The sequence below is a fragment of the Etheostoma spectabile genome, chromosome 24, assembly GCF_008692095.1.
Source record: "Etheostoma spectabile isolate EspeVRDwgs_2016 chromosome 24, UIUC_Espe_1.0, whole genome shotgun sequence".
Classification (NCBI taxonomy): domain Eukaryota; kingdom Metazoa; phylum Chordata; class Actinopteri; order Perciformes; family Percidae; genus Etheostoma; species Etheostoma spectabile.
The window spans coordinates 848,382-862,881 of NC_045756.1; the positions used below are offsets into that span (position 1 = coordinate 848,382).

The window sequence follows — 14,500 nt, forward strand, 5'->3', positions numbered from 1 at the left end:
GCACAACACAGACACAGACACAGACACAGACACAGACACAGACACACACACACTCTTATTAATGTCACATGTAAACAACATTTCAACTCAAACCTCCTTCTCTTCGGAAGATAGCAACAAACCTCGAGTATAGCGAGCAACACGCTGAAAATGTAAGGTTTTTAAGGAAATTTGGATCTTGCAACAAGGCCCGCATGCTTCTTTTTTTTGGGAATGATTGCGAAACACTGTAAGAGCCAATCAGGTTCAACCATGTATGCAGATAATTTAGGTAACTTACGTTACTATATTCTATAAACAGTTAACTTGATTTATTTTGTAAATGGCCTTTTCTTTTGTTCTGTACAAATGTTCCTTCCTGAGACTATTATGCAGAGCAGCCGCCTTGCGTTCGGGGCTTTCTCCTATATCCCAGAATGCATCTGTGGTGTAGCCGGACCTTCCTCCACAGCCCTGTGGAGTAGATCCGGCAGTGCGAGACTAACCTCGATGGTGACGTATCCGTGGGACCTTCAGCGGGGCTGCAGGATGGGGGAGGACTGTCTGCTCCAACAGCCTGAAAAACACACACACACCCACACCACACACACACACACACACACACACACACACACACACACACACACACCCACACACACACACACACACACACACACCCACACACACACACACACACAAGCACTAAGCTTCTACGAGGAAATTGTAGAAGAACCATTTGCAACTGTGCGTGGAGAGTTAATCAGATTTGTAAATGGTAAAAGAATACTATGTGTAAAATAATACCTTCGATTAGGTAGCATAGTGACTCGATTTTAGGGAGCCTAATGACCTCATTTAGGGAGCTAATGACTCGATTAAGGTAGCATAGTGACTCGATTTAATGACTCGATTTAGGTAGCATAGTGACTCGATTTAGGTAGCATAGTGACTCGATTAAGAACTCGATTTAGGTGCATAGTGACTCGATTTGGTAGCATAGTGACTCGATTAATGATCGATTAGGGAGCATAGTGACTCGATTTAAGGACTCGATTTAGGTAGTCATAGTGACTCGATTTAGGTAGCATAGTGACTCGCTTTAGGGAGCCTAATGACTCAATTTAGGGAGCATAATGACTCGATTAAGGTAGCATAGTGACTCGATTTAATGACTCGATTTAGGTAGCATAGTGACTCGATTTAGGTAGCATAGTGACTCGATTTAGGTAGCATAGTGACTCGATTTAATGACTCGATTTAGGTAGCATAGTGACTCGATTTAGGTAGCATAGTGACTCGATTTAATGACTCGATTTAGGGAGCATAGTGACTCGATTTAAGGACTCGATTTAGGTAGCATAGTGACTCGATTTAGGTAGCATAGTGACTCGCTTTAGGGAGCCTAATGACTCAATTTAGGGAGCATAATGACTCGATTAAGGTAGCATAGTGACTCGATTTAATGACTCGATTTAGGTAGCATAGTGACTCGATTTAGGTAGCATAGTGACTCGATTAGGTAGCATGTGACTCGATTTAATGGCCTCGATTAGGTAGCTAGTGACTCGATAGGTAGCATAGTGACGATTAGTAGCATAGTGACTCGATTAAGACTCGATTGCAGGTCATATGGTGACTCGATTTAGGTAGCCATAGTGACTCGATTTAATGGATCGTTTCGGGAAGCGTAGCATAGTGACTCGATTTAGGTAGCATAGTGACTCGATTTAATGACTCGATTTAGGGAGCATAGTGACTCGATTTAAGGACTCGATTTAGGTAGCATAGTGACTCGATTTAGGTAGCATAGTGACTCGCTTTAGGGAGGCCTGTAATGACCTCAATTTAGGGAGCATAATGAATCGATATAATGGATATAGCGACTTGGTTAGGAGCATAGGACTCGATTTTAATGACTCGATTTAGGTAGAATAGTGACCGATTTAGGTAGCATAGTGCCGTATGACTCGATTTAGGGTAGCATAGTGACTCAATTTAAGACATCGATTTAGGAGCATAGTGACGCGATGTTAGGTAGCATAGTGGACTCGCTTTAGGGAGACTAATGACTCAATTTAGGGAGCATAATGACTCGATTAAGGTAGCATAGTGACTCAATTTAGGGAGCATAATGACTCGATTAAGGTAGCATAGTGACTCGATTTAGGTAGCATAGTGACTCGATTTAGGTAGCATAAGGACTCGATTTAGGTAACATAGTGACTCAATTTAGGGAGCATAAGGACTCGATTTAGGTAGCATAAGGACTCGATTTAGATAGCATCGTATTTATTTTATTTTAGCTTATATGCACTGGTGAACTGTTGGCTGTACTCATCAAAGTGGGTCATTTCTTGGAGACAATTCTCTTGTTTTTCATCCAGTTCTTGTTTTTCCTTCCTCTTAAAGTACAGGATGAACTGTTCTGGTCCAGACCTGAACCCCAGTAAAGTCAGCCAGCTTGTTGAGAGCGTCGTTCAGGTTTTCCACCAAGATGGCCGTCATCCCCGCTCCCTCTGCTGCCTTCACGCCTTCCTCGTCTGCATCCAACCACAGCGCCTGAAACAAGACCGGCTCACTGGGCTGATTGTCCTGTTCCATGATTTACAGTTACAGTACATACAGAACCGCTTATTGGTTACTAATGTACTGCCATAATACTTCATTCCAGTCACAGGTCTGAGAGGAATGGTTTCATTTTGTAGAAAGTCCCTTTTACGAGTAAATGTTCTCTACTTTTGTACACGGAGATCCAAACGCTGTGCAATGGTTCAACCAGACAGAAAGAGACAAAGATCCCTTTGAGCAACAGCTGAATAAGAAGAGATGAAATCGGCAGTCATTAGTAACACAAACGGGAAGATTAGCATCAAAATGTGTGCAGATTTAAACAGGAACAGCTTCCTGTTTCAGTGTCAAGGGCAAATAACGAGGCCAATAACAAGCAGACAGAAGGTTAGCACTAAAATATCAGCCACAGCTGCAGCTAACAAGTATTTTAACTGTTTTCTGGATGAATGGAGGAGTTGTTTGGTCTCTAAAATGTCAGAAAATTGAGAAAAATGTAGATCAGTGTTTCCCAAAAGTCTAAGAAGACGTCCTCAAATGTCTTGTTTTGTCCACAAGTCAAAGATATTCAGTCTACTGTCACAGAGGAGAGAAGAAACTAGAAGATATTCACCTTTAAAAAGTTGACAACTAACAAAGCAATTGGTCTTTTCTGCTCTAATATCAGCTGATCATACTATAAAACCACTATATTATACAAATCCAGTTTAAACCAAGTTCCAACTGTGTTCTCCCATCATGCAACACTTTGGGGACGTCCACAAAATGGAAGTTTGACTCATTTTATTCTGCTTCTGAGTCATTGCAATGTCTCCGGTCTACCTGTTGTGATGTCACCCCCAGGTGCTGCAGAGCGGAGCTGAACATGGCGGGCTCGGGGACCCTGTGACCTGAGCGACACGACTGCAGGACCAGGTCAAAATGGCCGCCCAGCAGCGAGAGAAGGTGGGCGTGACGGTCTCCAGCGGCGCTGTCATCTAGCCAGTGATTGGCCAGCACGGCTGTCAGTAAACCTGAGGGTATGGAGGCAGAAAGCCCGGTCAGTCCAGTCTACACTGCTGCGTTTAGGGTTAAAAACTAACATCTTTTGCTATGTTTGGGCTTCAGATTCACACGTTTCCGAGCTCCTAAAACGGAGACATTTGGGAATCGTGCTCCCGTTTTGGTTTGAAAACGCTGCTTTGCTTTGTAGTCCGGACGGTCTATCGGACTATGGCTTCCAGACCTTTCAGTAACAGATCCACCGCGTCCTCACTCCAAGATAATAACTCCCCGCTCTCATTTTTCACTGTTTTCTGTATCTTAACCCTTGAGTTGTCTTCTAGAGGATGGATACCGGACCCGAGCCCGAGCTGAGGAACCGAACGGGAGGGGCCGAGGTAGCCGTGTGAACAAGAGTTGTTTGGAAAGGGAGCCTCGGGTCTGCGGGTGGCCGGTACACACCATGCGCGAAATAGGGACGTTGAACATTTTGAATTAAAACAGCTGATTATGGAGGGTAACCAATGGGCCTTTTCACCTGAGCAAATGTTCGTTTTGTGATTAAAAAAATGTCAAATAGACCCTGACATCCGTTTCCTGTGTTGCGAGATGTGTTAAACTCAGCTGGACAACGAGAGAGGACGTGCGTGGGTTAAGCTCCGTGTGGCAGCGCAACGACGGAAGATGTTAAAAAAGAAGTTGGCCGCAGTGAGATTTAAAACTATGAAAACGAAGGAATCAGCGTGTGGAAGTATATCTACATAGTCGTCAAGGCCGATAGTGTGAACCTGTTGGGTATGTTTCAATGTAAGGTTTGCGGAAACAAATGCGATTTTAACTGGTTCGGTCGGACAATTCAATAAATATCAATAAATATCAGAAAAATCCGGCCCGATCCGCACTCTATTGTCTTCCCGTCAACCATCAAAAATCACCCCTATCATCGCTTTTTCCGAACATTTTTGTCACTTTTGTCAACGTTGTGGGTGTTTTTGATTTGATATTTTCTATTGTTGACATTTTCAGCGCCCATCTTTGTGATAATAAAACTGAAAAGTGGTCAAATTTGACACTATCATCGCTTTTTTCTGACATTTTTGTCACTTTTGTCAATGTGTTAGGTGTTTTTTATTTGAAATTTTCTATTGTTGACATTTTCAGCGCCCATCTTTGTGATTATAAAACTGAAAACTGGTCAAATTTGACACTAAAATCGCTTTTTCCCACATTTTTGTCACTTTTGTCAATGTTGTGGGTGTTTTTGATTTGATTTTTCTATTGTTGACATTTTCAGAGCCCATTTTTTGTGATAAAAACAACTGAAAACTGGTCAAATTTGACACTATCATCGCTTTTTCCAAACATTTTTGTCACTTTTGTCAACGTTGCAGGTGTTTTTGATTTGATATTTTTCTAATGTTGACATTTTCAGCGCTTATTTTGAAGGCCTATTTTTGGTCAAATCTGAGCAGAGGACAACATCAGGGTTAAACTCCTACATCCATGGTTTTCCACCGCGGAGTAACGTCAGACAATCTGCTTCCTGTTTACATCTTTTAACCCTAAAATACGAGCTGGACCTCTGGAGATCTCAGCCGACATTTCTGTCTATTTTAGACTTTTTTAAAGCTGGCGTTGAGATATTTGCTTTACATGAAACTAGACGGGAAGCTGGCTAAGTCGCTACATTTAAGCATGAAAAACAACTAGCATAGGTCCTATATTTTAGGACGTATATGTACAGTTATATTTTATTTCTCTCATGCTATTCTTTTCTTTTTTTTAACATGTTGTTCTGTTCATTTAACTCATCTTTAGAGCCTGTAGAGTAGCACTTCATTGTGTTGACTGCCATAGTGTGTGAAATAAAAAGTACTATTTACAATATACTATATATAAAGTATTATATGAGTATATTCAGTTGGCCAATAACTTAAATATATCAGTGTGTGTATGAGTGTGTGTTTGTGTTTGTATCAATGTGTGTATCAGTGTGTGTGTATGAGTGTGTGTGTGTGTGTGTGTATCAGTGTGTGTACCAATGTGTGTATCAGTGTGTGTATTGATGTGTGTATCGATGTGTGTATCAGTGTGTGTATGAGTGTGTGTATCAATGTGTGTGTCAGTGTGTGTGTCAGTGTATGTATCAGTGTGTGTGTCAGCGTGTGTATCAGTGTGTGTGTCAGCGTGTGTATCAATGTGTGTATTAATGTGTGTATCGGTGTGTGTATTAATGTGTGTATTAATGTGTGTATCAGTGTGTGTATTAATGTGTATCAGTGTGTGTATCAATGTGTGTATCAGTGTGTGTATCGATGTGTGTATCAGTGTGTGTATGAGTGTGTGTGTATCAGTGTGTGTACCAATGTGTGTATGAGTGTGTGTATCAGTGTGTATCAGTGTGTGTATTAATGTGTGTATCAGTGTGTGTATTAATGTGTGTATTAATGTGTGTATTAATGTGTGTATCAGTGTGTGTATCAATGTGTGTACCAGTGTGTGTGTATGAGTGTGTGTTTGTGTGTGTGTACCACTGTGACGGAGACGGGCAGCCGTCTCCAACACGTCTCGTTGGACGTCCGTCATCGCGTCTCTGAGTTCCTGCAGCAGGACTCCGACCGACCAATCAGACGGCAGGGTCACACCCTTGACCTTGGCCTCCGTCACGACCTCCGCCTCGAACGCCGGGATCATCTACACACACACACACACACACACACACACACACACACACACACACACACACACACACACACACACACACACACACACACACACAAACTGTTTCAAGGATGCAGTAAAGAGGCTGTGTAAAAGGCTCCATAATCAGTCACCATCAGTAAATCAACTGTAATTATTTTGGTATTTTGGGAGTAAGTAGCGCGCGTGTCTCCACCCACCTGAGACAGCGTCATCTCGCCTATCTCCGCCCGCCTCATGGCACCGTCCTCCTGGGACGCCACGCTGGACAGAAAACCCCTAAAACCCCCAGAGGGACAGACAACAGGTTTAAGGCAAGACACTACTGGTGCAAAGGGTTAAATATTTAACAGATGACAACATGAAACTTCCCAAGTGCTGAGGCTACATTCAGAGAAATGTGTTTTATATCACAAGTTTTCAGAAATGTGATGTATAAATATGCAAACGAGGCATTATCTAATGCTAACTTTTCATGAATTTAGGAGAAACCTACAGACAAACAGACAAAGTGTAGTAAAACAAATGTTAAGGAAGATAATCAGAGCAAGAAGACGTGCATATATTATTATTTTATGTAACTTTTGGGTTTTATTACTCAGGTGTGAGCTGGAAATTGCCTGACGTTGAGACCAAAGAGGTTCTCGAGGTATTTCAGGAGGACGTCGTGGTCCAAAGTGTCGAAGGCGGCAGTAAAGTATCGTGGCAGGATGATAGAAAAACAAGGTCAAAGGTCATTGCAACTAGTAGGTCATTAGTTGCCCTAGTTAGTGACAAACTCATCAGGGGGGGGCATGTCTGGATAGGGGGGCAGTAAAGTGGTTGTTAGGACATGAGGGAGAGATTTGGATTGATCTGTAATAGCTTAGAGATTGTGGGTTGAGGTTAAGTTTTTTAATTAAAGGTGGTACTTTTAGTCTGGTGACTAGTTCGACTTTTACCCTCAAAACAGCTTTAATATGTCGGATAGAGATCAGTTTCTTCATAAAATACACAATAACAAACAATAATACACACACAATAATACACAATAATACACACAACAACATACACAATAATACACACAACAACATACACAATAACCCTCTAAAATACACACTAACCCTCTAAAATACACACAATAACACACACTATAACATACACACTAACAAACACACTAACACACACAATAACACACACACACTAACATACACACAGTAACATACACAATAACCCTCTAACACACACACTAACACACACACACTAACACACACAGTAACATACACACACTAACATACACTAACTATGTACACACACTATAAACATTAAAATAACCCCTAAGACACACTGGACTACACCACAAACCCCCATCGAACACACCCCACAATAACCACCAACCAACATGCAACACATCACATTCTAACATACCACCACAACTGAATAAATGTGATGGGAACAATCCTACTGGACAATGATTCCTATAAATAGGCGTCAAGGACCTTGCTTATCTGTTTGTTTATTCACTTCCTACGCATTCGTAAAAGTAGATCTGTGTTTTAGGTTAAATCACCACAATGCCTCTTAACATGTGTCTCCCTATTTCACCCTTGCCTCATAAACAACGTGTCTGCCTCCTACGACAACCTCCTGTTTTAGGGCCCTCAGTCCCCAGGGACAGCAACTGGTGTGACTCTGTTTATCACCGGGATAAACAAATGGCAAACAGATGCAGGCGGTCAGGTTGATCAGGTCAGGTTGCCCAAACTCCAGGTCAGAAACGGAACTAATCTATGGAAAAGATAAATCTCTTAACTTCTAAGGTAGAAACGACAGCGACAGCCATCTGTTGACGCACTAACCATAAGGACAGAGACAGCAACTGGCTCCGTTTAGTCTGAAGAATAAGATGAAGTGTTTGGTTTAGAATCAAAGGGTTTTTTCCAAAACATGATAGGGCTTTCCTCAGGGGGCAGAAGGGAATATAAGGAGTTGTCTAGCGTTATGGGGACAACAATGTTTGGTGAACACTGTTTACTCTGTTTATTGTGAACTGCCATTCTCGTCATTTTGTTTGATGTTTTCGAGAAATAATTTAAACTCTTTCACCGATATCCAAACTTTTAATCCAGTCTGCAGCTCTGTGTTTTATTTTTGTTCAACAAGGGCCTCTCCTTCAACAACGATTGCTCTGTCGCTTCCGTGCTGAACTACACGAACACCACAACAACACTAAATACACATAACCCGATACACACGGCACAGACACACGAACCCACAACACACACACAAGAACACACACACACAGACACATCACGAACAGACACAAGAAAGCCGCGAAAACACACGCGACAGACACAACAAACCCACGGAACGACAAACACAACGAACGAGACACTACGACGAAAAGACACAAGAACCCGTCGAACAGAGGATCACGGAAACACACACGAAAAAGCACACAACAAGACCGACAGACACACAGCAACACACACACACTCCGGAAAGCAACACAAGAACCCGCAGAACACACAGCACGAACACACACACACAGAACACACACACACACGAACACACACACAGAACAGACACACACGAACTAGATCACACACCCGAACATCCAAACACTGGTGTTTATAGACACGAACCCACGAACACACTGACAGACAGACACACGATCGATACAGAACACAAGAACACACACCACACTAAAGGACACAATAGACCCGCTAAACCCTATCATCCGAACACACAAACCACGACACAGACACAAGATACAGGACACACACAAAAATAAAACACCTATACGACATACACAAGATATTCACTCTCTTAGCAACACGGGACATACACACTAACCCCCACTAACAGCCACCACACACACGATACATACACACACTAACATACAAAATAAACCCTCTAACAGAGGAAACAACACACAATAACACACAAACAATAACATTTAAAACACGTAACACACACAACACAAAAGAAACAATATCCCTGCTAGACATATACATCATAACACTACACTTAACACATTCACACAAACAATAACATAAACAATAACTCTAACACACCACACACGGACCTCTAAAACCACACATGACACACACACTGACCGCACTAACCCAACAACACCCACGAACACTATAAAAAAACCACTAACACACAAACTTATAACCACAACACACACAAATAACCCTCTAACACCACACACTAACCCTGCTAAAAAACAAACGAAACACACACACTAAACCTCTAACAACACTCTAACACACACCACTGAACCTCTAAACACAAATAAAGCCCACACACTAACCCTCAACACACACACGTAAAACACAACACGAACCCTCTATACACAACACGAAACACACCACACGAACCTCTAACACAACATAACATACACACCACTAATCCCGCGAAAACACACACTAACACACACACTAACCCGGCTACCACCCACACTTAACCTACAAACACACACACGAACAGTCAAACACTACACCCAGTTAAAACTACACACACACTAACAGTACAGGGGAACCTTTCTACGTCCCTAAACTGCTCCTCTGCAGGCAAGCTCTCTCTGTATTTATAAAAGGAAATTAAAGTATTTTTAAGGTGGCTTGTAACTTGGAGTAATGTCGTAGCATTGTCACATAGATATAGTACAGATATAGTATAGATATAGTATAGATATAGATAAGGATTTCCTAGGACAGGGATCAGGTCTTTCATCAGGTTTGGTTTGAAGATAGAGACAATTTAGGAAAGAGTATTTTTAAATTAACGGGATTAAAGAAATGAAAAAGGTGTCTGATTAATATGAGAAAGAAGTGGAGGGTGGGAGGGTGGAAACTAGCGTGGGCGGGTTATTTTACTACGTTTATCCTCAGTATTGAATATAAATGGGAGTGTGTCTTTAATAATTCAGATAAGAGTAATGATTAGGTTCAGCTTGCTGGACGACATATTTGAACAGAGACTGCTTAACCTGATTTTCTGGGAACAAGTTTAGACAAATGCTTAAAACCTGTCATCTAAACTTTGTGTGTGTTTAAGAGTAACAGCAGATTAAATCAGATTAAAGTCAAATACTGAATTATTTCACTGACTGACAAAACAGACTTGTTCTAATTTAAATAAAGCTTTATCAAACTTGGTGCTTATTCCAGTCACGTTCCTGCTTTGACAGATCATTTAATTTACTTAATGTGTTTTAATGTAGCATGCATGATGTTTGTTATAAGAATAACACCTTTAATTTGATCTGGACTGGTCATTTTTTACAGTGCAGAGACAACTGGTCCTTACCCTGGCAGGTGGTGTGACTCCTCCAGTTTATGGAAAACTGCACGAGGTCTGGAAGAGACAGCGACTCCCCAGAAGTTAAACAAAACAGCTTTCTTCTTCTTCTTCTTCGTCTCAGCCATGTCCTCTGAGTCTGAGGGAAATGATCCTTGTTTCTCTCTCTCTCTCTCTCCCAACAGGAACGTGTTTGCTCTGCAGCTTGGTGCAGAAAGCTTCTGTTGATGCATGAGGGGAAACTTTGTCCTCTGAGCACACTCACACAGCAGCCCGCCCACCTGTCTGTCCACTCACAGTTGTTCAGGAAAGAGTGAAAGGGACCCCTCTCTACTCTGAAAGATTTTTAACCCTTGTGTTGTCTTCACTTTTGGGCCCCTCTTGTATCCCTCAGGTGAAATTGACCCGTGACTTATTTGGGGTTTTAAAAAACTGTGAATGAACGCATGTGGAATTATGTACTTAACAAAAAAATGTGAAATAAATGAAAACACGTCTTATATTCTAGTTTCTTCAAAGTACCCCCCCCCCGCCGCCCCCTTTGCTTTTTTGATAGCGCTGCAAACCCTGGTGTTCTCTCAATGAGCTTCATGAGGTAGTCACCTGTAATGGTCCCCCCCCCCCCCAGGTGGGCCTTGTCAGGGTTAATTAGTGGAATTTCTTGCCTTATTAATGGGGTTGGGACCATCAGTTGTGTTGAGCAGAAGTCAGGTTGATACACAGCCGACAGCCTATTGGACGACTAGTCAAATTCATATCATGGCAAGAACCGATCAGCTAAGAGAAGAGAAACGAGGTCATCATTACTTTAAGAAATGAAGGTCAGTCGGACCGGAAAATTGCGAAAACTTTGAATGTGTCTCCAAGTGCAGTCGCAAAAACCATTAAGCGCTACAACAAAACTGGCTCACATGAGGACCGCTCCAGGAAAGGAAGACCAAGAGTCCCCTCGCTGCTGAGGATGAGTTCATCTGAGTCACCAGCCTCAGAAATCACAAGTTATCAGCAGCTCAGATTAGAGACCAGATGATACCACACAGAGTTCTAGCAGCAGACACATCTCTAGAGCAACTGTTAAGAGGAGACTAGATCAGGCCTTCATGGTCCAATAGCAGCTAGGAAACCACGGCTAAGGAGAGGAAACAAGCAGAAGAGATTTGTTTGGGCCAAGAAGCACAAGGAATGGACGTTAGACCAGTGGAAATATGGGCTTTGGTCCAATGAGTCCAAGTTTGAGATCTTTGGTTCCAACCGCCATCAAAACCTTCCTAATCTAAAATAAATAGTTGTTAGAGACATACACCCCCATACAGAGCTTCTGCAGCAGTGAAATGTTCTATTTCCAAACCTGAAAAGTCAACTTGAATTCTCTCCAGATACCCTGCAGAATTAAAAGTAACCCATGCTTACTGCACACAAACTACACAACACATTTTGATTGGCAGCTTGTAGTCCTTTGAAACAAAGAGCACATTTTAATTTCAATATTTTTATTGGAAAAAAGTACATATAAATATTACAAATGGTAATTATTTGATTATCTGTTTTAGGACATTACTGAAAATATATTTTATTTCTATGTCCTATTTATCCTTTACATCAGAGCCAACAGTGCAGTTTGAGCTGTTTACATTCAGTAATAGTTAATTCTGCTATTTTTCAAGTTGATCTCTGTAGCTCTGGAAGTTCATCCATCATGGGGAGAGCCAATGTAATTTTTGCTTCATATTTTGAGATAGTAGATAATTCCTTGCCAACTGCAGATTTTGTTTCTTTATACAGGGCAGTGGATATGTCCTGGATGACTGTAGCTCTGGCTCACGCAGGGTAGGAACAAAATGGCACTAAAACGCTCTGTAAAGCTGCGGGCTACTGCAGAGTCCAATGATGTTTCTTGATGTTTCTGTGGCTTCATCACAACAAGTCAAGTTATTTTTCATTACAAGTTTAAAACAATTGTTATTAATATAAAATACAGTATTGATTTGAGCAGCTTTTAACACAACATTGTTAACATAATTCAACTTCAGTGTTTTGCATATTTGTTTAACCTACTGAAACTTGGTCACAATTTGTTCATGTGTGCATGTGATCCTGCACAGTTTAAACTACTGTAGATTGTCAGCAGTTGTCTTTCTTCAGCACTGGCTGCTGGTTTACAGCTGACACAGAGACAGTGCGGAGCCCGGCCCCACACAGAACCCAAACCCAGGGAAGAGTAGGTCAGTGAACGTGGCGTAGAAGGTGTGGAGGTGGATCAGTTTGTCAGATGAGACACTGTAGAAGGACAGAGTGCCAGAAGGCCAGTCCAAATACACTCCCACTCTGTTTGCGGACAAGGTGGGAGGACGATTTATGGTTGTGCAGCTTTTATTGTGCCAAGCCTTGTAAACATCTTGACAGCAGTACAAACTCCAGGAGTGCTCGTTCCCTCCAAACAAACAGTCATCATTATCTTTGTAAGTCACTGCTATATTAATCTCAGTATCCCATTCAACCTCCCAGTAACAGCGACCAGTCAGGCCATTTCTACACCGCAGCTGAGGCCAGATGTGATATCTCTCTGGATGATCATAACATTGCTGTGGCTCAGTCAACGCTAGGACCTTTGTGTTGTTGCCGTAAAGGTAGAGATATCTGTTTGCTGTATTTGGATCCAGTTTGAGGTCAGTGGCATCTGGGAGAAAGAACCAAACACACAGTACTGCAGATGTGCCATGCATGCAATGGTTAAAATACACTTTGAATGCAAACGTAGCAATTTATTTCATGAATCAAATTCAAGATACTTACATCTCCTGAGATCTGGTTTCAACCACTGTGCTCCCCTTGGGCATAACCTACAATGAAAGAGTTACCTTTATTCAATGTAACCCAGGCTGAAATATAACAAACATATGTTTCCAGACAGTTCCACAGCCTTTCATTAAACATTAGTTCTGCCATGCAGCAAACCTCCCACCAACCTGAGAGTGTCCAGGCTCCAGTGTGGATCTTCCAATCCAGCTGACAGCAGCTTCACTCCCGAGTCTCCTGGATGATTGTAGCTCAGGTCCAGCTCTCTCAGATGGGAGGGGTTGGAGCTCAAAGCTGAGGCCAGAAAAGAACAGCCTTCCTCTGAGATCATACAGCCTGACAATCTAGTAAGACACAACACAATACATGTTTGATGATTTAATGCTAGAAATGTGGCTGCCGCCAACAGCCGATAAAGTAGAAAATAGAAGATTTGGTACTGTAAAAAGTTACAGAATTGCCAAAACGTTTTGTACTAAAACAGTTCATTTTTTATAATTCACTTGTTTTGACTAACATACAAACGGCCCTCTGCTGACCATGTTGATGAACCCTAACCTGAGACCTTCCAGTGTGCAGTGTGGACTCCGAAGTCCGTCAGAAAGGAGCTCCACTCCTGCATCCTGCAGGTTGTTGTTACTCAGGTCCAGCTCTCTCAGATTAGAGGACTGGGAGCTGAGAACTGAGGCCAGAGCTTCACAGCTTCTCTCTGACAGGTTACAACCATTTAGCCTGAAGAAGCAACAAGATAAAAACATCATATATAAAGGACAATTTAAGTATATTGAATCTTTTTAACACTCTCATTACGTACAGAGCTTTGTTGGAGGCTTTGACTACTGGCAGCAGCCTCAGAAGAGCATCCTCTGAAGCAGAGTGTTTCTTCAGGTCAAACACGTCCAGATCTTTTTCTGATGTCAGTAAGATGAAGACCAGAGCTGACCACTGAGCAGGAGACAGTTCATCTGTGGAGAGACGTCCTGAACTCAGGGACTGTTGGATCTCCTTTTCAAGAAAATTATCATTCAGTTCATTCAGACAGTGGAACAGATTGATGCTTCTCTCTGCAGACAGATTCCCACTGATCTTCTTCTTGATGTACTCCACTGTTTCCTGATTGGTCTGTGAGCTGCTTCCTGTCTGTGTCAGCAGACCTCGTAGGAGACTCTGATTGGTCTGCAGTGAAAGA

The 14,500-nt window shown here is 42.0% G+C and overlaps 2 protein-coding genes across 2 annotated transcripts in view; both read right to left on the reverse strand.

Annotated features, from left to right (window-relative positions):
- The window catches only part of ephx2 (epoxide hydrolase 2, cytoplasmic), a 16,726-nt gene extending 5,892 nt beyond the window's left edge, over positions 1-10,834 (reverse strand). The window contains 7 exon segments of the mRNA XM_032506728.1: positions 486-511; positions 514-556; positions 2,416-2,538; positions 3,370-3,560; positions 6,060-6,222; positions 6,429-6,507; positions 10,525-10,834. Coding sequence (XP_032362619.1) covers positions 486-511; positions 514-556; positions 2,416-2,538; positions 3,370-3,560; positions 6,060-6,222; positions 6,429-6,507; positions 10,525-10,748 — 849 coding nt within the window. The 5' untranslated portion in view covers positions 10,749-10,834.
- A 1,229-nt stretch (positions 10,835-12,063) lies between these two features.
- LOC116674245 (uncharacterized) overlaps positions 12,064-14,500 on the reverse strand; it is an 8,523-nt gene continuing 6,086 nt past the window's right edge. Inside the window, exons 8-12 of the mRNA XM_032506847.1 lie at positions 14,126-14,500; positions 13,870-14,043; positions 13,482-13,655; positions 13,309-13,355; positions 12,064-13,192 (exon numbers count right to left, since the gene is read on the reverse strand). The exon at positions 14,126-14,500 is cut by the window's right edge and continues 115 nt beyond it. Of these exons, the coding sequence (XP_032362738.1) occupies positions 12,672-13,192; positions 13,309-13,355; positions 13,482-13,655; positions 13,870-14,043; positions 14,126-14,500 (1,291 nt within the window). The 3' untranslated portion in view covers positions 12,064-12,671. The remainder of the gene's footprint in view (positions 13,193-13,308; positions 13,356-13,481; positions 13,656-13,869; positions 14,044-14,125) is intronic.